A 26,227-nucleotide genomic window follows, 5' to 3' on the forward strand; every position below is an offset into this window, starting at 1 on the left:
GAACTAATTAGGAATTAATACTCATCCCTGCCAACCTAGTGAGACTCCACCTACCCACACCTTCAATCCCATTCACAAATCAATCAAAAATGACCCCCAAAATAACCACAAAGGAGACCAATAGCATTCCAAACAGAATAGAGTACCCTGAAATGAACATTTGGGATCTAAAAACTGTTGAATCAGAATTTCAAAAGCTGAGATTAAAAATGGACAGAAACAACCAGAAGTATACCAAAAACTGATTGGACTTGAAAAGTCAGTACGAGCTAACACAGTATGTGGAAACGAAGTCTTAAATTTCAGTGTGCCCAAAGGAGGGCAGATTCACCTGAACACTAAACAAAGGATACAGGGTGGAAATAAAACATCCAGGAGATTGAAAAGAACAATCAGCAAGTAAATGTGAGCCAACACACATGTGAAGTCACTGAAAAAAAATGCAAAACAAAACTAAAAATTTTAAAACTATAATCCAGTAACACTTCTAGAAAAAGAAAGCACAAATCTACATATCCAATGATAGGCTCTTCTGAGTTCTAGAGACTGGGCAAGTTCAGTGCTTGCCTAATCTACATGAAGTTCTGGGCTTAATCCTCAATTCTTTATAAACAGGGCTTAGTGTCATGTAATATTAGCACTCTGAAGATGGAGGAGGGAGGATCAGAAGTTAAAGGTCATCCTAGGCTTTATAGGGAGTTCAAGGTCAGCCTGAGATACCTGAGATCTGTCTCAAAACAAACAAACTGTGTCATGCCCTGTGTAAATCTGGTGAAGAGTTCACAGCTGGAAAAGTCACAGGTTCTAGGAGGAACCTCACCTGCTGCTTTGTTACCAATGCTGTCAAGCTGCCCAACACCCACACAGGTGAGTGCTGCTTTCAGCTTTGCTCAGAGAAACGGCTTCTGCTTCTGCAGCAGCTGACTTACAAACAACTGGTCCAAGTGCCCAGAAAACCGGATCTCTACATCAACTTGTGACAAGGCTCAGGGAATGTCAAGGAAGAAGGGGTGGAAAGAATCTAAGAGCTAGAAGAGGAAAGAAGTACTGTGAAATGCTGGCGTGGCTGCTGTACTCATAAACTCATGGAATTATCAGAGAGACATGGATGCCATCAAGCTGACAAAGTCAGTAAGCATTAACTCACTGGGTTACAAACAAAACACAACAACAGGAGGCGACATGATGTGGGAGGAGGACACATGGGAGCATCCTGGTGGAGTTGGGAGTGAATGTGATCAGAATGCATGATATACAAGTGTAAACTTGCCTAAAAACTGACAGAGCAAGAAAAAAACAAAAACTGTATTTGTCCTATCAGCAACTATAAATGGGCTCAATTTATTTATCAAGACTTACAAAAGAAGACTCTACCCTGTATCAATATAAAAGAAACTCAAGGTGTACTGGGTCTACATTTGGCAGTCAGAAGAGGTGAGCAGCATGTTGTTCCCTGAGATTCACTGTCAGGCCCACGGCTCTGCCTGCCTCCCCAAGGAGTCCTGCGGGTATCAGGAACATCCAGTCAACACAAGGGACAACCAGACCGCAAAGGACAAAATAAAAACACAAACAACAAGAGCAAGGGCAACATGGCACCACCAGAGCCCATCCGGCTACAGCAACTCCTAAATATCCTAACACAGCAGAAGTACAAGAAAATGACATTAAAGCCAATCTTGGAAAGATGATAGAAGCCTTTACAGAGGAAATAAATAAATCTCTTTAAAAATTATAGGAAAATACAATTAACCAGGTGAAGGAATTGAATAAAGCTGTGTAAGAACAGAAAATGAGAATAGAAGCAACAAAGAAACACGAACTGAGGGAATTCTGGAGACTACAGATGCAAGCATTAGTGACGGAATCCAGGAGATGAAAGAGAGAATCTCCGGTGTAGATGCTATGAGTGAAGAAATGAATACATCGTTCAAAGCAAATGCTAAATCGAAAAGTTCAGACACAAAACATCCAAGAAATCTAGGACACTATGAAAAGACCAAACCTAAGAATAATAGAAATAGAAGATTTCCAGCTAAAGGGCCCAAAAAATATTTAACAAAATTGTAGAAGAAAATTTCCCCAACATTAAAAAAAAATATATGCTTGTAAACATATAAGAAGCTTACAGAACAACAAATAGACTGGACCAGAAAAGAAAATCCTTCTGCCACATAATAATCAAAATACTAAATTACAGAAGAAAGAATATTAAAAGTTGCAAGGAAAAAAAAAGGCCAAGTAACATATAAAGACAGACCTATCACAATTATACCCAACTTCTGAAAAGAGAGTCTAAAAGCCAGAATGGTCCGGACAGATGTCTTGCAGACTCTAAGAGACCACACATGTCAGCCCAGACTATTATAGCTAGCAAAACTTTTAATCACCATAGATGAAGAAAACAAGATATTCCATGACATAACCAAATTTAAACAATATCTATCCACAGAAGATACTTGAAGGAAAACATCCAAGCAATGAGGCTAACTACACCCAAGAAAACAAAGGAAATAAATAACCCCACACCAGCAAAACCAAAAGAAGAGAAGCATGTGTACGTACACAAGTACACATATGTATGTACACACACACACACACACACAACCACCAACAACATCATAATAACAGGAATTAACAACTGCTGGTCATTAATATCTGTCAACATCAATAGATTGAATTTCCTAATAAAAAGACACAGACTGGAATAAGAAGCACAGAATGGATCCATTATTCTGCTACATAAAGACACATACCATGGCAACAAAGACAGACATTATCTCAGAGTAAGGGGACTGCAAAGAAGTTTTCCAAATAAGCAGACCCAAGAAGCAAGCTGGAGTAGCCATTCTAATATCTAATAAAATAGATTTTCAACCAAAATTAATCAAAAGAGACAGAGCTTTCATACTCATCAAAGGAAAAATTCACCAAGGTAACATTTCAATTCTGAACATCTATGCCCCAAATGCAATGGCACCCACATTTGTAAAAAAAAAAAAAGCTAATTTACTAAAGCTTAAATCACACATTGAACCCTACACATTATTAGTGGGAGACTTCAACACTCCACTCTCACTGACAGGTCATCTAGACAGAAACTAAGTAGAGAAATTGTGAAAGTAAAATAGGTTATGAATCAAATGGATCTATTTAGAGAACATTTCACACAAACACAAAATAATATACTTTCTTCTCGGTACCTCATAGAACCTTCTCCAAAACTGATCATACAGTCAGTCACAAAGTAAGTCTCAGTAGATACAAAAAAACTGAAACAATCCCCTGTACCATGTGGTTACCATGGTTAAAGCTGGACTTTAACCACAACAGAAGCTACAAACTCATGGAAACTGAACAACTCCTTACTAGTGACCACTGGATTAGAGAAGAAATAAAGAAATAAATTAAAGACTTTCTAGAATTCAATGAACATGAAGGTACACATACCCAAACTTACAGGACACAGTGAAAGCAGTGTTAAGACAAAAGTTCATAGCATTAAGTGTTTTCATAAAGAGATTGAAGAGATCTCATACTAGCAACTTAAAAGCACACCTGAAAGCTCTAGAACAAAATGAAGCAGACATATCCAAGAGAAGTAGACAGCAGAAAATAATCAAACTCAGGGCTAAAATCAATAAATTAGAAACAAAGAGAATAATATACAGAATCAAGGAAGCCAAGAGCTGGTTCTTTGAGAAAATGAACACGATAGACAAACCCTTAGCCAAACTAAGTAAAAGGCAGAGAGACCATATCCAAATTAACAATATCAGAAATGAAGAGGGAGACATAATAACAGACACTGAGGAAATAAAATGAATTATTAGGTCTTATTTCAAAAGGCTGTACTCCACAAAATTAGAAAATCTAAACAAAATGGATGATTTTCTAGATAGATACCACTTACCAAAAATAAATAAAGATCAGGTAAACTATTTAAATAGTCCCATAACTCAATACAGAAATAGAAGCAGTGATTAAAAGTCTCCCAACTAAAAAAAAAGCTCAGGGTCAGATGGTTTTAGTGTAGAATTCTACCAGACTTTCAAAGAAGAGCTAATATGAATACTCCTCAAACTATTCCACAAAGTAGAAAAAGAAGGAACAAATTGTCAAACTCATTCTGTGAGGTCACAGTCAACCTAGTACCTAAACTATACAAAGACTCAACAAAGAAAGATGATTTCAGACTGATTTCCCTTATGAACATTAATGCAAAAATACTCAATAAAATACAAACAGAATCCAAGAACACATCAAAAACATCATCCACCAGGATCAAATAGACTCCATATAGGAATTCAAGGATGGTTCAATATTTTAAAAATCTATTAATGTAATCTACCATTAAAAAATTGAAAGAAAAAGATCACATGATCATCTTATTAGATCTTGAAAAAGCCTCTTACAAAATCCAAGATCCCTTCATCTTAAAAATCTTGGAAACATCAGGGACCCAAGGTACATACCTAAACATAATAAAAGTAATATACACTAAGCCAATAGCCTATATCAAATTAAATGTAGAGAAATTTAAAGCAATCCCACTAAAATCAGGAACTAGACAAGGCTGCCCACTCTCTCTCTATCTATTCAACACAGTACTAGCTAGAGCAATAAGACAACTAAAGGAAGTCAAGGGGATACAAACTGGAAAAGAAGAAGTCAAAGTAACACTATTGGCAGAAGATATGCTAGCATACATAAGTGATCCCAAAAATTCTACTGGAGAATTCCTATAGCTAATAAACTCCTTTGGCAAAGTAGCTGGATACAAAACTAAAAAAAAAAAAAATATCAATAACTCTCCTTTATACAAATGATAAGCAGGGTAAGTAAGAAACTAGGGAAGCAACACCCTTTACAAAAGAAACTAGGGAAGCAACACCTTTTACAATAGCCATAAATAATACAAAATACCTTGGTGTGACTCTAACTAAGCAAGTGAAAGACCAGTATGACAAGAACTTCAAACCTCTAAAGAAAGAAATTGAGGAAGATATCAGAAAATGAATAGATCTTCCATTCTCATGTGCTGGTAAGATTAACATAGTAAAAATGGCCATCTTACCAGAAGCAATCTACAGATTCAATGCAATTAGCATTAAAATTTCAACACAATTCTTTACAGTCCTTGAGAGAGCAATTCTTAATTTCATATGGGAAAAGAAAAAACCCAGAATAGCAAAAACAATCTTGTACAATAAGAGAACTTACAGAGGTATTACCATCCCTGATTTTAAGCTGTACTACAGAGCAATAGTAATAAAAACTGCACAGTATTGGCATAAAACAAAAAAGACAGGTTGATCAATGGAATAGAATCAAAGACCCAGACATAAAGCCATACTCCTAAAGACACTTGACTTTTGACAAAGAAGCCAAAACAATGCAATGGAAAAATGAAAACATCTTCAATAAATGGTGTTGGTCTAACTGGATGTCTGCATGTAGAAAAACACAAATAGATCCATACTTATCACCCTACCCAAAACTCAAGTCCAAGTGGATCAAAGACCTCAACATAAAACCAGACACACTAAATCTAGTAGAAAAGAAAGTGAGGCCTTGAACACATTAGCACAGGAGACAACTTCCTGAACATAACACCAATAGCTGAGGCACTAAGATCAACTATTAATAAACAGAACCTCGTGAAACTGCAAAGCTTTTGTAAGTCAAAGGACACCATTGACAGGACAAAACAGCAGCCTACAAAATGGGAAAAAGTCTTCACCAACCTTACATCCAAAAAAGGACTAATATCCAAAATATATAAAAACCCAAAAACCAACAAATCAAATAGCCCAGTTAAAAAATGGGGTACAGAGCTAAATACAGAATTCTCAACAGAGGAATCTCTAATGGCTAAGAGGTACTCAATGTCATTAGGGAAATGCAAATCAAAACTCTAAGATCCCATCTTACACCTGTCACAATGGCTAAGATCAAAAACTCAAGAGATAGCACATGCTGGTGAGGATGTGAAGGAAGGAAAACACTCCTCCATTGTTGGTGAGAATGCAAACTTGTACAACCACTTTGAAAATCAATTTGGTGGTTTCTCTGAAAACTAGGAATTGTTCTACCTCAAGGCCCAGCTATACCACTCCTGGGCAAAAACCCAAAACATACCCCACCATACCACAAGGACACTCAACTATGTTCATAGTAGCTTTACTCATAATAGCCAGAAACTGAAAACAGCCTATATGTTCTTCAACTGAAGAAAGGATAAATATAATGTGGTCCACTTGCACAATGGAGTACTACTCAGCTATTAAAAATAGACATCATAAAATTTGTAGGCACGTGAATAGCACTAGAAAATATCATCCTGAGTGATAACCCAGATCCAGACATGTATTGTAAGTACTCACTTATAAGTGGACATTAGCCATAAAGTACAGGATAATCGTGCTACAATCTACAGACCCAAAGAAACTAAGTAACTAGAAGGATACAAAGGAGGATGCCTGAATCTCACTCAGAAGGGAAAATAAAATAGACATAGGAAGAGGATGGAGAGAAGGAACTGGGTGGGAGAGGTGGGTAAGAAGAAAAACAGAGATGAGGATCAGATGTGGGGTGGAGGCACAGGAGAGAGCTAGGAAAGAGAACAGAAATTGGTGGGAGGGCATCTCTAGGATGAGCTGAAAACCAGGCACAGGGGAGGCTCCCAAGAGTCTATGGGGGTGACCCCAACTGAGACTTCTCCTAGCAGCTGAGGATAGAGACTGAAGTGGCCACCTCCTGTAGCTAGACAGGACTTCCAGTGGTGTGAGGGAACACCAGCCCAACCACAAAACCTCAACCCCAAATTTGTCCTGCCTACAAGAAGCACAGAGATAAAGGGAATGGCCAACCAATGACTGGCCCAACTTGAGATCCACCCCAAGGGTAAGAACCAATTCCTGACACTAACAATAATACTGTTATGATCCCACACAGGAAACTAGTTTAACTGTGGAAGAGTTCAGGATGGAATTAAAGGAGCCAGAGGAATCAAGGACACCACAAGACCTACAGGATCAACTAACCTGGGCCTATGGGGGCTCAACCACCAACCAAAGAACATGTAGGGGCTGGACCTAGGCCACACACACATTTGTAGCAAATGTGCAGCTTGGTCTTCATGTAGGTCTCCTACCAACTGGAGCAGGGGGCTTACTCTGACTCTGTTGCCTATTGGATCCCCTTCCCCTAACTGGACTGCTGTTAGGTCTCAGTGGGAGAGGATGCCCTTAGTCCTGCTTTGACTTGATATCCCAGGGTGGGATGGTTCCCAAGGGAGACTTGTTTTTCTCTGAGGAAAATGGAAGGATGTGATAGAGACAAGGTTTGTGAGGGTGGGACTGGGAAAAAAGGAGGAGGAACTACAATCAGAATGTAAGTGAATAAATAAATAAATCATAAAAAGTGACTTAAAGAGGCACAAATCAAAGAATGAACAAAGGCTATTGAGCAAATGAAAACAAAATAAGGTATAGGTCATATCCTAATACCAGACAAAGCAGAATGAGAGAAGAACAGCAGTCAACTTCGCCATCTGCAGTGTTGCGTGTCTCTAACCCAAGCTACTTGGGATGCAGAGCCCAGAGGATCACACATACAAGGCCAGGCAGAATTGTTTACAAGACACCGCTAAAAATGAAGTAAAAAGGGGGCTGAGAATGTAGTTCAATGTAGTGCACTTGCATAGCATGTATAAAGCCTTGGGAGTTGAATCCCCCAGTGTATGTGTGTGTGTGTGTGTGTGTGTGTGTGTGTGAGAGAGAGAGAGAGAGAGAGAGAGAGAGAGAGAGAGAGAGAGACAGACAGACAGACAGACAGACAGACAGACAGAATTTAGATTTATTTTATTATAGAAGTGTATATCTATGTACATCCTACTTTGGTATCTATTACTATAATAAAAACCCTATGACCAAAAGAAAATAGGGTGATGGCACGTGTCTTTACTGTCAGCATTCGGAAGGCAGAGGCAGGTGAACCTCTGTGAGTTAAAGGCCAGCCCAGTCTACAGAGTAAGTTCCAGGATAGCCAGTGCTATAGAGAAACCCTGTCTCAAAACAAAAAACAAACCAAAACAGAAAGCTGGTGATAATTTTCCTACCTCCCACAGCAACTGTTTTCTTGCTAAAACAAAAACCACAGAAGATCCCAGGGAAATGAGGTGACAGTGACAATCTTAGAACACTTTAATCAACCAAATGGACAAAGAATATAAGCAATGATGCAGAATAGCTTTTAAAAGAGAATATACACTGAACTTTGTATCTATAAACAAAGAAGTATATATTCCTTCAAAATTATCAGTAAAAACTGAGTTGGTAAAGGTTTCTCAAATTGTGTAAAGAATATAATGAACTAGGCTGGAGAGATGGCTCAGCTGTGAAATGCAAGGCTCACAGCCAAAGAGTCAAGAATATAGTAAACATCATAACACCAGTCAGGTCAGTGTACCAATACAGCAAGACTGCCTTAGTTAACAAGAACAAAGATGCAGAGAGGCTGCTCACACATGAAGTGTGTGTTCCTTTTATTTCAGGACTTATCCAGTCAATTGTCACAGAGTTACACAGCAAATAATGTAAAAATTAAGAAGCATAATTTCCTTTGGGGTACATGCCATAGCACATATATGGAAGTTAGGGACAACTGTGGAAGGCCTTGAGTTTCAGGAACTGGACACGGGTCAGACTTGGTAGAAAGTGCTTCTACTCACTAAACCATCTTGCTGACCCCAGTAATTCTTTTTCTGAAAGATGACTTAACAGATGTTACATGTCTCATTTTGGTCTCTGGACAGTGTTTCCACTTTCATTGGTCTGATCTAGCTTTTGAAGCTAAGAATATAAATAGAATGTTTTCTTGACTTCAGACTGCCACAAACTGTCTCACAGGGAATTTCTAAAGTAGAACACTTACTTTCATAGACAAACCAAGCTTGTGCTCAGCTTAAAGATATAATTAAGAAATATTGGACAAGGACCTCCTAGGAGGTGCACAAATTTGGATAATGCACAAAGTTCTAGTTGTTTCATTATCTCCATCATTAATGACTGACTCAAGAGGAAGCAATATAAAAGCACCCATCCATACCCCTTTCTCTGTAGACTTGCTCAATCAGCTTCAGCTAGCAGTTCACACTATACATTTTTATTAGAAAAGAGATCCAGAAGGCCAGGAAGAGGGATCCTCTTTTAACACACGGGTGCCATCTAGTGACAACTGTGGGAAATATTATAGAAAGCCACATCAGTCCATGGCACTTGTTCAGGCATAAGGAGGTGAGTTAGACTCCCGGCACCCATATGAAAGTTGGGCATGGCGACCAATGCCTACAATCTCAACACTGAGGTGGGGAAAGACAGGAAATTCCTGGGGCTTGTTAAACAGCCAGTGTGGCTGAGTCGGTGAGCTCCAGATTCAGCGAGAGACCCTGCCTCAAAAAGGTGGACAGAGGAAGATGTCTGATGTCAATCTCTGTCCCCACATGCATGTGTGTACCCCTACCCTAAGACATGCACATATTGTCTTAGTTACTTTTCTGTAACAACAATTTTGTACTAACAATAGCAACTTAATGAAGGGTTGATTTTTGTCTCCATTCAAGGTAGTCAGTACATCACAGCAGGGAAGCAAAAGAAAAAGAAGCAACTGCTTATACTGTGTTGGCGGTTATGATGAAGGAATCAATGAATGCTATACATGGCTGGCTCACTCTTCCCTTTTTACACAGTCCAGGAGCCCAGCTAGGGAATGGTACAACCCACAGTGGGTGGGTCTTCCGACTTCAATGAATTTAAGATAATCTCCTATGAACATGCCTAGATGCCCACCTCCCACTCGATCCCAGACTGTCTTGAGACTAACCACACACAGAGAAAAAACAATCAAAAATGTGTTTATTTTACCCCATTTCTGCTTTCTAAAATGACTTTCAAAATGTACCAAAATGGCAGTGACACTACCATGGTTGAAGTGAGCTTCCTGACACTCAACTGGGCACTCACTGAAACACCCAGCATACTCGCCACTCAGATCACTAACCTTATTTAGGATATGGCATCTTTTAAGATGTGGAAAACCCAGTATTAAGGTCTCTAGTGACTAATTACTCAGGCACCCAAAAATACTTAGTTTACCCTCTCAGCTTCTTGTAGATTAGGAGCTAATGGTTTATGATGGTGATGATATTTTTAATACCTTCAAAGATATTTGCAATCACCAAACTCTGGCTTCTCCTTCAAGGGTAACAGGGGAAGCCTCTGGGCTCTTTTCACAGTGTTCCCTTATAAACTGCAAGTGGGCACAGACACCCAGGTACTATTTTGCATAGGCTTGGATACTGAATGCTTCTGGGGTGCCAGGCAGTCTGCACAGTCCTGAGCAGATGCCTTGTGGTCCTAAAGAGTACACTCCACTTCTCTTTCCCACATTGAGGTATGTTTGTGCCAGCAGGGAACAAGTAGCAGAGCTGGGTGTTCCTGGCAAAGTAGCTGAATGTGCAAAGCTAGAGGTGTGAAGAAGCAGTTTATTCAGAGAACAAGAATGGAAATCTTGTGCAACAGGAGCAGAACATGCAGGTGCCAACACCCTCTCTTTTGTGGGGCATGGGAGAAAAATATATCAAGAAACAACAGAATGAACTAGAAGAAGGAGGCTAAGCCAGCATAGTCTGAAGGAAGCAATTGAGTCAGCAAAGGTCTCAGTTTGTTTAGTACTATCCTGACATGGAAATTATGCAGTGTGGATGCTGGGAAACCACTGCATTTGAGTAAAAGGCAAAGGTAGCACCAGAAAGGACTAGAAGGCTAGCTCTGGCAACGTACCACCCACACGGTTGAGCCTTGGAAGCCTGAGCTTCATCACAGCAACAGACAAGTAACTAACGGGGGGGGGGGGGGTGAGTACTGGGGTGTGCCAACCATGGCACATGTGTGACAGTCAGAGGATAGCTTAAGGAATTGGCTCTCCATTTGCCCTGGGTTCCCGAGATTGAACTTAAAACTTCAGGTTTACCTGGCAAGTATTTTTATCCACTGAGCCACCCTGTTAGCTTTTAAAACTTTTTGGCATGTGAGTGTGCATGTGTATGTGTGTGTGTGCATGTGTGTGGGGGAGGCAGACTAAGATGTCACATCTTTTTCTACTGATCTTTGTCTTGCCTGTCTAAGACAGTTTTTCTCACTGAACCTGAAGCTCACTATTTCAGCAGTCTGGATGGCCACAGAGCTTCCAGGATCCCAACTCTGTCTCCTGAAGCTGAGGTTATAGGCATGCATAGATATGCCTGGCTTTCTACATGGGTGTAGGAGATTTGAACCCAGATCCTCATACTTACACAGCAAATGTTCTCACCTACTGAGCTATCACTTTAACATTTACATAATCTGACTATTGACCACTATACTGGAATCAGAAAAATATAACATCATACTGTTCTCATTACTAATAACAACCATCACTCTACTGAGCAATTTCCAACTTGAAGACACTGTGTTCCACGTTCTAGTTTTGTCCTATTTGACTTTCATAGTGACAGGGTCATTAGCTTCTTTTATTCAGACAGAAAGGTGTATAAGATCTGTACTACTTTTGGAAGCCACACAGCTCACAAACACTCCCAGCCTGTTTGAGAGCCAGATTTTTTTTCATTAATTTAGAAGAAGAGGAAGAGGAGAAAGAAGAGGAGAAGAAGGAGGAAGAAGAAAAGGAGGAAGAAGAAAGAAAAGGAAGGAGGAGGAGGAGGAGGAAGGAGAAGGAAAAAAAGGAAGGAAGGAAGAAGAAGAGGAAGAAGAGGAAGGAAGGAAGGAAGGAAGGAAGGAAGGAAGGAAGGAAGGAAGGAAGGGGAGGAGGAGGAGAATAGTAAACTCCTAAAATGGGAAGAAAAGAAACCACTATCCCAAAAATAAACTGCAGTTTTATGAGTTATAAAAAAAAAAAAAAAAGAAAGGCTCTCTTTAAGTAAATGCTAAAATAGCCTATTTTTCTTGTTATCATTAATTATTTAAGTAACTGTCCCCAATTGGTTTTTGAATGATCAATAAAGTTACCAGCAGCCAATGGCTGAGACAAAGGCAGGACTTTTAGGATTCCTAGGAAGGGATTGAGGAAAGGGGAAAAGGGGATTCTACCAAGACGAGGGTGGGAAACAGACCACACCAGAAAGGTGCAGGAGGAAGAGACAATGGACATGTAGGTACAGGGGGAAATTGGAGTTGCCCACAGGAAACAGAGTAGCAAAGATGAAATGTAGATTTAGTAAGTATTAATTCAGGAATATTGGAGAGGGGTATGTGTTAGTCACGTGGAATTAGGGAGTAGCTCAGCCATTTAGCTGCTTAGGGCATATTAGAAGTAAGGCTGTATGTATGTGCTCTCTTTCTCTCTGTGTGTGTGTCTTTCATTCGTGAGTCTAAAACAACTGGGCGGGTGTAGAGGAGGTATGTGCACTAGGGAACTTAGAGCATTTTAACAATCTACCGCTACACCACCAGAAATTGGTAAGCCCATGATTACTGTACTGTTATGTGCTGGAACAGTTAAGGAATGTTCGTGTTCCTATAAGAAATAAGGAAGTGCTAGTGAGGCATGAGTACAATGCAAATCATACATTATACAAACAGAGCACAAGCATAGGAGGTTTGTAGTGCAGGAAGGGGAGCCAAGTTAGTCAGCTGGCCATGTGCTCTGCGCATCCCAGAAGAGGGCAAAGCCAGGGCACAGATGCAGAGGCAGGAAGCCAGGGCTGCCTTCTTGTAGAAAGGAAGGCAGGTTCGAGATCATGAAGAAATAAAAATCAGTAAAGGTTTTGAACAGGAAGGAACATGTTCAAAGCCATCTTTATATGGGGGTTGGTCTGGTACTGCTATGTATTCAAATGCTAAATACTGTCCCCCAAGATCTGGTTGCCCCCAGTGAACAGATCTTCACATACAGTGATGCTATGTACACCTTGCTCGCCAACTTAAAACTATTGGTTAAATAAAAAATGGCTACAGCCAATTACTAGGGAGAATAAAAAGAGACAGAGTTTCAGTTATTGGGCTGGGGCTCACAGGTAGGGACCAGAAGGAGGAATGAGGAGAGAAGAGAAAGCACAGAAAAGAGGGTAGAAAAAGAAAAATGGGGGGGGGGGCAGTCTCTATCAGATACGATGGGCTAGAATCACGTACCAGAAGTGAAAAGGACCCCTAGGATATGCTGATGGAGCAGACTCAATTGCAAGTGCTTGAGGAGCACAGCCAGGGAAATTAACATTCTAGCACTAGAAAAAAAAAAAAAATAGATTACGGGTAGTTCCCCAGTTACTATGCCAGATCTAATTAAGTAAATCCATAGGACTCTGCCTCAGTTATTTGGGGGCTGGCTGGGTCATATAATAACAAATAGAATTTATTAAACTCCACTTTACAGCCATCCTTTAACTAAAGTCTTCAGGGACAGAGTGAAGCAAAAATATGGGTAACAGAAGTGGGTTCATTACTTGGCTGTGTGAACTTTCTTACAAGACTGTCTTAATTAGGGTTCTTATTGCTACGAAAAGACCATGACCACAGCAATTCTTACAAAGGGGAGCATTATAAGTGGGTCTGGCTTATAATGCAGAGGTTTAATCTGGATCCTTAGGCAACATGAAGAGAGAATGATACTAGGCTTGGCTTGAGCTTCTGAAACCTCAAGTTCACCCCCAGTGACACATCTTCTCCAACAAGGCCATACCTAATAGTACCACTCCACCTCAATGATAAAACCTTCTGTTTTTTCCATCTTTTTTTTTTTTGCAAATTAGTTTTTATTACTCTTAGTTATTCACTTTACATCCCACTCACTGCCCCCTCCCACCCACTTCCACAATCCTTCCCCACTCCTCCTCTTCTCCTCTGAGCAGGTGGGGACCCTCTGGGTATCCCCCCCCTACCCTTGAACATCAAGTCTCCTAGAGGCTAGGTTCATCTTCTCCCACTGAGACCAGACGAGGCAGCCCAGTGAGAAAAACATATCCCACGTACAGGCAAAAGCTTTTGGGATAGCCACCACTCCAGTTGTTTGGAACCCACATGAAGACCAAGCTGCACATCTTTGTCCCCTCTTTTTAACACACACACACACACACACACACATTGCAGGATATCTGATCACACTGTAAACTCAGAGATTGTGTTATTTACTGGAAAACCTGTTTCTAGTTGTGATGTGGCTCAGCCCTAGCACACACCTTTAATCCAAGAGCTATCTGTTTATTGTAAATAGGATAAAATAAAGCTAGCCACATAGGTCAAGAGGCAGAGTAAGCAACCATTGACAGGGAGTGAACATAGGAAAACAATAAAGAGTAAGGTGAAGTTTGGAGTATAGATAAAAGAGACGTGCAGGAAGTAGAAGGACGGAATATTCAGTTTGACAGGTTTTTGAGATGCAGTGGAGAAGGGGAACCTCCTTTTGAGATGTCTGATGAGAAGAAAGGTAAGCTGGTGCTTTCTCTGTCTTTCTGAGCTAACAGGCTTTTATCCCAGGATCTAGTTCCCAAGTCTTTATTGGTAAAACCAAATGTTTGAGATTTTTAAAAATCACAATATTTTGGCTGGAGACATACATTATGGAAGATTAACTCTGTATTACCTCACCTCTTGCGGTGAGAACAGAGATAGGGGATCTAGCACTGGGTCTTGTAACTGTTCATGGAGAGTAGAGTAAGACATACAAATGGAAGTAGCAGAGCACAGCAAGTAATGAATGGTAGCTGCTGCTATGAACAATGCATCTGACGAGACACTCGGAACTCAATCTGAAACATAGTCAGGGAATAAAATTGTTTTGTCAAATAAAATTGGCAAACATGAGTGACAGCCTAGTGTGTGAGAGAAGAAGGTGTCCGTGAGGAACTCTACATCTAGCATAGGTGACTGAAAGGCTGTGGCTGGAGGCTCCCCCAACAAAGAGAATATACAGGCAGAGTGAGTCTGGGAATGTGGGGTCTTCTTGCTGAGGAGCAGGTCCCTGTGTGCATCAAGGAGTGAAGATCTAAGACATAAGCAGTCAAGTCCAGAGTGTGAGCACAGGTATGGTTGGGTATTAAGACAAGAGAATATCTAAATATGATAGGGAAACTGTACCCATGGAATCTCAACATAAACTAAGGCTGTTTAAACAAGATCTGAGATCTGAAGTTTCAGGGGCCCCATTCCCAGATGAAGAGCTGCAGCCACTTAAAGACTGCTGAGAGAGAATATTAGTCTTACCTATGTATGAGCCCCTTAAATGATTATCCGATCCCAAGTGGCCAGCCCTAAAAATGTATACAAATAAGCAACACTAAATAGTGTTGTATTTACATATTTACTTTCATAGATTGTGTATAAGTGGGTATATATATTCATTTATGTACACATATACACATATAAATTAAGAAATGAGAGGCCATGAATTTGAGAGGAAGCTGGGGAACATGGGAAGAGCTGGAGGAAGAGGAGGCAATAGTACAGACAGTGTCTATGTAGCTCTGGCTGTCTTATAACTCACTGTGCAGGCTAGGCTGGCCTTGAACTCACACTTCCTGCCTCTACTTCCAGGATACTAGGATTTAAGGTGCTGGTAACACATTTTTTAAATTAATTAAAAAAAAAATGATTGGAGTTCAGATCCTAAGAACTTATGAAAAAGTTGAATCTAAGTCTTGTTAGATTATTTTTGTCTGTATACTTATCAGTTTCAGCAAAAGAAACTAGAGACTATAGTCTGGAATCTTAGCTCTTATATGGAGAGATTTGGGGAAGAGAAAAAGAATACCTGGAAGCCTAAGGGCCAGCGAGCCTGGTGCCAAACAAGAGATTCTGTCTCCAACAAGTTAGAAGACCAGGAGCCATACCGGAGTTTGTCCTTTGAGTCCAGATGCCCACCAGAGTATGTGTGTGCACTTATACACAACATGGCACAAACAGTGAGGAAATTGAAGGAATCTGCCACATGTCCACATGAAGGGTCAGGGAGCGACTATCCAGGGTAGACTCAAAGGTTAGATTCAACTTTGTTTGGTTTTTTAAACAGGGTCTCATTATGTAACCCTTGCTGGCCTGACAGAGGAGCTCACAGAGATCCTCTTAATCTTTGCCTCTTAAGAGCTAGGAATCAGTTTTTTTGTAAGATAAAGAATTCTGATCATTTTATGAACTGTGAAGAAGAATGCAGATGATGGCAAAGAGCAATGATGCTGGGAAGCCTCACTGATAAAAATAAAGGTGTATGAGGAAAAAGAAGGGTCTTGCAAGTATCCCCCATGTATCGACTTCACTTGAGGCCCTAGGAAGGCAGATGAGTCAAACAGAAGCTGCTCCCAAGGACAAGAGTGGCACAGACACCAGTCCCCTGTTATGTCACAGAATGGAAACCTCAGCTGACATGGCTTTTCTGAACCACATCTGTAGCTGCTCACTCTCCAGTTCTCATGTATGTAGCAGCTGGGACCCAGCCCTACCGGGCAGCTGATGAGCCTTGTTTGCTTGTTTGTCTGTCTGCTTTGTATAATTGAATAAACGCACCCATGGGTAATTACTCCCATAGATAGAAATTTTAGAGGTGTGATTTGGGCCACTAAAACAGTTAAACATTAATGAAAATATTATGCACCCTTAAACATTCAGTGTGAATGCGTGTACCTCACCCCTCAATTTAATATGCTGAATCCTCAACACAGTAGTATTAAATGGTGGGGTCTTGGAAAGTGATTAGGTCATGAAGACTCTTATGAAGATGACCATGATCCCTGAAAACCTGGCCTCTGATCATGCCTATAATCATAGGCCTTCGGAGGTGAAGGCAGGAGGATCAAGAGTTCAAGGCCAGCTTTGGCTACATGGGAAGTTAGTGACCAGCCTGGGCTACATGAGACTTGGTGTCAAGTAAAACAAAACCAACTAGCCAAACACCAGCTATATAAAGGCTCAGAGAACCCATCTGCCCCTTTCATCACATCAAAATGGAAAGCATATACTGCCTGAGGAAGCAGGTTCCACCAGACATCTGACTTTGAAATTCCAAACACCCAAAATTTGAAGAAACAAATATTCCTAAGTAACTCAGTTTACAGGGAGATGCGCTTTCACTGATGATGGTGAATACAGCCACTAAGGCCATCATAATTGGGAATGTCAAGAGTGGAAAATGAATTTCTGCCATCTACTACCTTGCTCTTAATACAGTGCACTGGACAGTACTCACTTTCCATGTGTGGTCATGTGGCTGACTGGAAGTTGTATTTGTGAGCACTGCTTGGCACTGAGAGAGAATATAATAGCCCAGAAAAGATGAAGGACAGTCTTCAGCCCAGTGCACACTTCTTCCATATTGTCTCACAGATTCAAAGTTAAGTCATCAAAGGTAGGGAACGCTATACAGAGAAAACTGAAGGTTAAGAGAGTAACAGACACAGCTCAACCATGTGGGGCAGGCCTGCAGTGAGCCAGAGCTCTTTGGCCGAATGTATTTCCTAATCTGCTAGTTTATGCTTAGAATTAATTAAATTTTTTGCTAATTTTTGTGACAATAAAAATTAAAGTTCAGGTCTTACGCATGTGAGTGTGTTCTACCACTAAGCAAACTAACAGCTTACATGCTTAAAATGTAAATATTTAAGAAGGACTAAAATGTAATATCTTAAAATTGTAGATAAAAGACTAAAAAGATGGGTGTAAGATCACATACAATAAGTTAGGCAGATTCTAAAGCCAGATCTAGTTATAAATGATGTACAGTATTTTCTATTAATAAGTAATAATTATTAACAATAGTAATAATAAATTATGAATACCTCTGTAAACTGGGAAGAAGACTTCGTAACAGCCCCAGGATCTCTCAAATTTATCTTTCAAAGTTTCTAAGGCAGTATTTTAAAGCCTTCCAGGGGACCAAAAAGTCCTCTACCAACCTAATGAATGCAATGAGCCCCTCAAAAAAAAAGTGCTTAGACTAATAAATTCTGCAGTAGCAGAGGTGCAGCCTTGGAGTGAAGATACCTTGCTGTTAGGAGCTATCATAATAGGACAAGCGGAATACTAGTAGGTGATCTTCCTGAGATGGTCTGCTTCAGATTACTATATACTCTGCAACAGATTCACTCTTACTAGACAAGACCATAAAATAATTCATTTTAGGAAAAATTCCTGCTATTAATATGCTTTTCATGTTATTAGTAAACATAAATAACAATAATTAGGTATTAGCTCATCCCTTTGGAGCAGATCTCTGTAGATCTATGAAGATGTCCTGTCTTGTAGTGATGTTATATAGACAAATAAATAACTTCTTAAGTCTTAATGATGATCCTATAAGAATTCCTAAAATTATATCAGTGACTATTAAGCTCTTTTATAGTGGGACTGCTATTAGGTCCTTTTCTGATAGTCAAAACTGCAATGAGAACTCTGCCAGTCTCCCAAGTGTCACCAGTTAATTGCTCTTAGATGGTAACCAGACTTTCTCCTACTCAGAGCACATTCCAAGAGGTTGTAAAACAATTAACCAGAGGTCATAAAAAGGGAACTAATGATTTATTATAGGTGCTAGGACAAAAGATAAAATATTAACTGGATTTACCTATGCAAAACTTTACTAATAACTTAGTTATGGTTTTAAACCTTCTGTGAACCTATGGAGCTGTGACAGGTGATGGAGGTTTAGCCAGATAATTACTCCTAATGGATTTGCATGTGAACATTCTCTGTTGTAAACTTCTATTTCACGTTATGATTTTTTTTTGTGATGAATTTTTAAATATGTGATCTTATATTCTGAAAGGTGTATAAGTACTGAGAATAAAGAGATGAAAAGAAGAAATTTTCCCGTTAGCAGAATTTTTCCCTTACTAGAATTTTTTTCCTTTCCCCACTTAGAAGAATTTTTCCCTCCCCCCATCCCACCCTCCACTCCCACGTAGGATCTTTCCGATTTTCCCCTTAGATAGCTAGATAGCTTTCATAGGAAATTTATGACAACTTAGTAATAAACTCTGTAATCATTTTTCAAAGTGTCCTCTTTTCTTCCTGTGACTTCTGACTAGCTGAAAGTTAGAGCTGAGCAGTTCCTGCTGAGATAGAACAAAGGCCACATTACTTAATCTCTGCTGTCAGGCTACAGGTATCAATCACCTAAGCCTTTTACCCTCAGAAAAAGCAAGAACATTTTTTAGGACTTTTAGAAGTTATCATCAGTATTTCGGTCCAGTTAGAGAGCTAGAAAGTCCTGAGACCTTCAGACTTTAAAGCCATCACCAGAGTCCTACTCTGTGTACTACACCACCCTCTCTGGGCCAGGAGGCTCCTGGCATCTTGTCATCCTTAATGTCTGTGAGATCACAGAGACCTCTGCAGATTTACATGGCAGCCAGATGTGTCTCCACCTTGCATGGCCTTGTCAACTCCAAGATTGCTCATTCTTGACTATCAGCACCAAGCCCAGCACCCTAAATATAGTGTTCACCCACTTTAGCTGTGAGTTAGACTGAGGGTTGATACTGGTTTGGAGTCACAGTTCTCAAGTTTTTAGACTTTCAGCATGCTTCAATAAATATTATCTTCATATTGTCCCTTTGAGAGATAAACCGGGCTCACTTTATAGGGCCTGTCTACTTTCTAAAATTGACTTTTGTCTAATTTACAGGTGTCTATCCACCCCATACTAAAAGCTATGCCTCAGAGTTCCAGGGCAAAATATGATGACTCTCCCAACAAAAAGAAGCTAACCAAGCACCAGCAAATACCATCTGCTTTGAGTATAATCTTGTAAGTGTTAAAACCTTTTGCTTTATAATACACACAGAGAACATCCATGTAAGGATCACAGTAAAGTTCAACACAGCACAGTTCTGAACCCAAGCCATACTTAGAAACACGGGAGAGCTCCCCTGTTGTGCTGAGAAGGGGAGGCACCTCCTAAACTGACAGAAAAAGAGACACAACAGACAATGGTGTGTGGTGATGGCATCTAATACTTGCTATTTCAGAAAACAATACCACTTTAACAAGCAATATTTTATATAATAGTTAATTGGTCTGAGTTTTAAGAATCAAATCAAGCTGATTATCTATGACTTTAAAAGGCACAATTCAATGTATTCAGAAGATGTGTGTGGGTTCTACTTACCTATAGCACAATGTAAAATCTAGAGAGAAAAAAAGGAAAAGAAAATTAGTGAAGCCAATATTAGAGTTTTATTTCACATAAATTTTCAGTTAAGATTAGAGCAGTGACCCAGCCACAAAACTGAGCCTTAAAAACAAACATTCCACTTCTAAACCTTACTACAGGCTATTCAACAAAATAAAACATGTTACTAGTTTTGTTTGCTCATTTCTGTTTGTGTTTCTGGGAGAGAGGCTAAGGATTTAATCCTCACAGGTTTAACATTTGTTAGATGTCAATGACCTCTTTTATAACCCATCAGCTCACAACTACAGCCAGGCATCTCCGTTATCTGCAGAACATGACTGTCACAACATGGCCTTAGTAGTGCCTTTGTTGGCTATTGTTGCCCAGCAGGCCCTTATGACTATATCAGCATCTCAAAATGGCCACCTCAATGGGATGCACAGCCCTTCCTTCCCCCTTTATGTTATACCCAGAGCTACTGGGCTCCTCACCTGTCAAGCTAACTTCCTCTTACCCCTAAGTCTCAACTGCCTCTAATTCCTATGGATGCATCTCAGATTAGTCTTGTTTTCACTTCCAGTACCTGAACTGAGAAGGCCATTTCCATCCTATTTCCAAGGCCTCCCAATTGGTCAACTGCATCCTTCCAAATCCCCACTGCTTTAACAATAGTGCTGAGGGTTTGAAGCCACCTATAAGATAACTATTAGCATTTCAGTCATAACTTCTATAAAACATCTCTAGCAGTTACTTATTATTGATACTGCTCATCACCCTGACAGGTAGACAGAACAGGTAGGGACCCAGAAAGCTGCACAGCTTGTCCACAGTGGTCAGCAAACGACATAAGCCTTGGTTTTGTCTTCTCTGCCTTTTCTACCACTATTTCACTGCAAGCGAGTTATGAGGTCAGAGAACCAAATATCACAAGACAGACTTTAGCTAAACTGTCTTGATTAGTTCTATGCTGAAAGACTACTATTCCTCTAAATGTCCTCCCATCCCACTCTAGGGAAGGGAGCAGGGTACAGGGAGAGAGCCTGGGTTAAAAAGATGAGCTGTACAGATTTGCTGTTGTGTGAGAGGGGAGGAGAAGAATTTCCATCTCTTATATCATCCCTTTCAAAGACCTCTGAACATCTCAAATGTGTGAATACCTCCTGCTGCACAAATCAGATAAACTAGAGGATATATCTAGATTAAAATGAGGGATGGAATGAAGGACATGAATGAAGAGCATCCTTTGACAAGACAGAAAGCAGCATGTCTTCCCTTCATGTATGTGATAAGACATCCTGGCTGTTCATTAAGAGCAGGACACTGCAGGAAAAAACAACGGGGGCTTCCCTGTTTTCTAGGTCTATCTTCCCAGACTGAGCCTCCTCTCTTTCATCACACAATTGTGCAATGCCCCCTTTCACCTTCCTGATGAAATTGATAGCTGATGTGACCTACTTACACAATATTTCAAAAACTATCCTCAGCTATACACAAAGAAAAAATAAAAAGAAAATAACTCGAACAAAAATATGTATTTCAGTACGTAAATGCTCTTGGACATAAAGATAACAACTGTGGGGCAACTGTCAGTGAAGGGTATCCTGATTCTTGGTCTAAGTTGAAGCCCAGGGTTCCTAAGGAACAGCAGGAGCTTTCTAGTCTCCTGGGAGATCAGGCCCCTCTCGTGCAGCTACAGCCCCCTCTAGAGTAGCATAGGTCACAACCCAAGTCCCTCCTCCAAGTAGGCTCAAGTCAGATCAGCCACACCCTAAGTCCCTCCTCTACATGTGAGGATGTGACAACACATCAGGTAGGCTGAAGACAGAAAAAGACCACACCCCCAAATATGAAGATAAGGAATTCCCACAGGCTAAGCCAATTAGGAAGCACCTATTGTCAGACTCTGAACCATCCTAAAACTGTATATATGGGGCCTGTCCAAAATTAAAGATGTGCAGAAATTACTCTTATCATCTGAGAGCTTCTGTTATAAGAGCTGTAACACTGCAGCTTGGGAAGAGATCTGCTCTCCTGAAAACGATGCTGGAAGCTCCCAACGCCTAGCCTTCTGGCTTGACCCAGCTCAGCATCTCCTGGCAGTGGAAACAGAGACAGGGCAGCACCTGCAGCAGAGGGAGCAGAAGCGGTACCCCCCCATCCCCGCTTGAGTCCCTCTCCCCCAGCCTGAACCCATGTACCTAGCTGGACTCAACAGCAGAGGTGGCAGAAGCCATTCCCCCACCCTAACCAGAGATCTCTGTGTACGGCCTCCAGCACACAGTCCCACAAACAACCAGATACAAAATTAGCTCATGATAAAAACGTGTGGGTTTAGAAATACAGTTTGCAGGTACCAGTGAGATGGCTCTGCAGGTCAGGGCCTGCTGTTCAAGGTGCACAGCAAGTCTGTGCCGGATGCATGGCCTGCTGGGAAGGTGGATGGAAGGACTGACTCCACCACGGGCACTGTGACTTCTGTGCTCACACCCACAAAAATAATACATAAAATTAAAAAAATCATACAAGTTCCAGAAATCACTCTGAGCAAGTACTAATAAATAGAAACAGGAACTAACACTAGGAACAAAAAACATCAAAATAAGCAGTAATAGAAACATACCAAGTAAGGCCAGGCAGTGGTGACTTATGCTTTTAATCCAAGCACCTGGGAGGCAGGGGCAGGCCGATCTCTAAGTTTGAGGCCACCCTAGTCTACAGAGTGAGTTACAGGACAGCCAGGGTTACACAGAGAAACCCTGTCTCAAAAACAGACAAACAAACAAAAATTAAATAAATAACTAGGAAAGGTAAGAAAATAAACAAACTGAATTATATTTCAGATTAACTAGATCTTATTTACTTATAAACTACAACATAAAAGTAATCTTGTAGGTTATTCCAAGGAGTCAAATAAGAAGAAAGTATAGAAAATTTATCCTCCTGTCCTGAAATCTGGGCCTAGTGTACAAAAGTTCCTTAGACAGCATATTCTTTAAATAGTGAAAAGAAAGACAAAAAAAGAGGGAAGGGAGGAAAGGAAAGGAAAGGAAAGCATGGAAAGGAAAGGAAAGCAGGGAAAGAGAGAGAGAACAAGCCACTGCCAGCACAACAAAAACCAATTTACAGCACTGCAATGGGCAACAAAGTAGTTTAAGGCAGACTGCAGACACTTTCAGAAACTATTCCAAACCAGCGCTGGGAAGATAGGTCAGTGAAGTGTTTACAAGAGACCGGAATTCAGTCCCCAGAAGCACAGGAAAAAAGAATAATAAATGAGTACAACCAGGCCTGGGGCTCATGATGGCAATCTTAGAACTGCTGAGGAAAAAGCATCACCTACATGGTGAGTGCCACACTAGCAAGAACCTGAGTCAAAAACAAAAACAAAAAGTAGTTCTATTAGCTTGAGGTATCGACTAGAGCGGCCGAGTGGCTCGAGAAGCCGTTACCAGAGCTGAGCTGATGGATAAGTCTGATCAAGATGACAACCTCCCAAAAGCACCGAGTGGCAGAGCCCATGGGGGAAAAGCCAGTGAGGAGCCTGGCTGGGATTGGTGAAATCTTGGGCAAGAAGCTGGAAGAAAGGGGCTTTGACAAGGCTTATATGGTCCTTGGCCAGTTTCTGGTGTAAAGAAAAATGAAGACCTCTTTCAAAAATGTCTAAAAGACACATGTGGTGCAATGCCAAGCAGTCCCAGGACTGATTTGGGTGCCTTAGAGAATGGTGTGATGCCTTTCAGCCCCCAGCCACAGCAGAGTCTCCAGAGTCTGCAGCAGGGCGGGGCTCCTCCCTGTCCTCCATGAAGGATTGCTGTTCTCACCCTCACCTCCTGCGTTCTCCAGGGTCTTTGGGAGCTCTCTCCCCTCAGCATTTCAACTTTTCTGGAATTCTTGACCTTGCATGCCTTCACCTTCCATGGCAACAGTTACCAGCTTTCCTGAATGGATTCCTAGTCCCCTTCTCCCTCATTATCTGTTGGATGCCCTTTGGCTCCTTTTCTTTTCTTTTCTTTTCTTTTGGGCAAAAACAGTCACTGTCTTTATAAAAGATTTTTAAATTAATATAGTCAGTGGCCTTCAAAAAACCAAAACCAAAAACAACAACAAAACCCAAATGTGGGCACCTAACAAGTCCTCTGGTTTCCAGCTTCCAGTATACTTATATGTACATTTATAACCACAAAACTAATAAGGACAATAATAATTTAAAAACCAAAGCTATCTCCAAATAAAACTATTTCACAACTGAAATTTCTTAACACAGAGATAACATGAAATGTTATTAGTCTATATTAAGGTGTTCCTAACTTTTTATTTTTCATACCTTTTATTTATTTTTGGAAACAGAGTCTTACCATATAGCCTTGGCCAACCTGGAACTTGCTATGCAGACCAGGCTGGCCTTGAACTCATGGAGAGCCTCCTGCAAGCTAGGTTTAAAGGTGTGCAGCACTCAGCAGAGCTGCCCCACTGATTCAATACCTAAGTCTAAGTAATTACCTCCTGTCCCTTGTTCCCTATGCCTAAGCAGTTTCATCAAGTGTTTTCAGTAACAAGCACTCTGATTCCTTCTCAGCCAAGTATTCAGGCAAGGACTGCCATAGCACTAGAAGCACTGACTTACTTCACATTATCTTAATTATTCAAATTAAGGGTATTAGTAAACAGAATTAATGGCAATCTCAATCTCCCAAGGTTACAGCTATCTATGTACAAACCCAATCTAGGTACTGTAGGATATTTTGCTAATGTAATTAAAATCTCAATTAATTAACTAATTAATCAATTTATAGGTAACATCTCGCTTTGTAGCTCAGGCTGACCTAGAACTCACTATATAATCAGGTTGGTCTCAAGTTTTTGGCAATCCTCCTGCCTCAGTTCCCTCACTAGTTGCTATAACTACCAGCATGAGCCACCACATCTAGGTAAGTCAACTGATTTTAAGGTATAAGATGGTGTGGGTAAATATGGCCCAATCATAAGCCTGTTTTAAGAGCTTTCTAGTATGTGTGTGACCTTCAGTTTGAGTTTCAGGACTGGAAAGAGGACAAGATAGAGTCGGAAAAGCATCAATCTTCTCAGGCAGGTGGCAGCAAGCGAAGCTGGGGATACTTAACATGCATGCATTACAGCAGGCATGGAGACTGGGGGGATTTGGAGGCGGGTTGTGCAAGGGCTGCAGAATAGCCCGAGTAACAACAACCTACAGCCAACAGCTAGGAAGTAAAAACCTCAGGATGTCTGATGTAAGGCAATGGATCCTGCCTGACAAGAAACCAGCCAGCCTCCCTAATGTCTCCATGCCAACACCTAGATTTCAATCTTGTGAGTCCCTGACGAAAGCTCTCACTTCTAATATACAGGTAGATATGGAGCTAACAGGGTGCTGCTGCAAGCTTCTGACTACATGGAGTTTAGGGTGCAGCAACAAAGCCCACATCACTCTTCTAAGTCTAATCTAACAGCTTACAAAAGTTTTCAGTATTGGTATATCCTACGAGAGACTAACCTGGGGAGATGTGGGGGCAGGGGCACAACAAATCTTCAGAGTTGGACTCTTAGTCACTATGAGATATATCAAGTGAGTGGTCTTCCTAGTTACTGTGACAACAAAAACATCCTTATAACTTTCCTACTCCTAGGAGGTACCATTGTTCTGGGATACACAGAATAAAATTAATTATTCAACTAGAGTAAGCAAACCCAACAGGAAAGCAGCAGAGAACATGCCATATTCTAAGTGCCTACAAAAACACAATATTTTTTTAAATTGACCATATGAATGTACAGATTTTAAGCATTTATGCATAAAAGTATGCAAATACATTTTTGTCAGTACTTGATTTTTTTTTAAAGGTTTGATAGTATACATTAAAATCACTAATTACAATGAGCATAAAGCACATGTAAAACAAGATGTAACCTGGAAATAGTCAAAGTTTTCTTGGTGTGTAAAGATTAAGCATAATGGTTTTTTTCTTTTCTTTTTTTTGTTTTTTTGTGTTTTGGCCTTTGTTTTTTCTTGAACTTCATACAGTCTGTGAGTTGTTTCTGGGGTGTTGAGAGC

At 40.5% G+C, this 26,227-nt stretch overlaps 1 protein-coding gene across 1 annotated transcript in view; it reads right to left on the bottom strand.

Annotated features, from left to right (window-relative positions):
• The window catches only part of HACD2 (3-hydroxyacyl-CoA dehydratase 2), a 93,005-nt gene that overhangs the window by 52,372 nt on the left and 14,406 nt on the right, over nt 1-26,227 (bottom strand). The window contains exon 3 of the mRNA XM_080918668.1: nt 20,152-20,170. Within this exon, the coding sequence (XP_080774794.1) occupies nt 20,152-20,170 (19 nt within the window). The remainder of the gene's footprint in view (nt 1-20,151; nt 20,171-26,227) is intronic.

The sequence above is a fragment of the Micromys minutus genome (assembly GCF_963924665.1).
Source record: "Micromys minutus genome assembly, chromosome: 7".
NCBI lineage: Eukaryota > Metazoa > Chordata > Mammalia > Rodentia > Muridae > Micromys > Micromys minutus.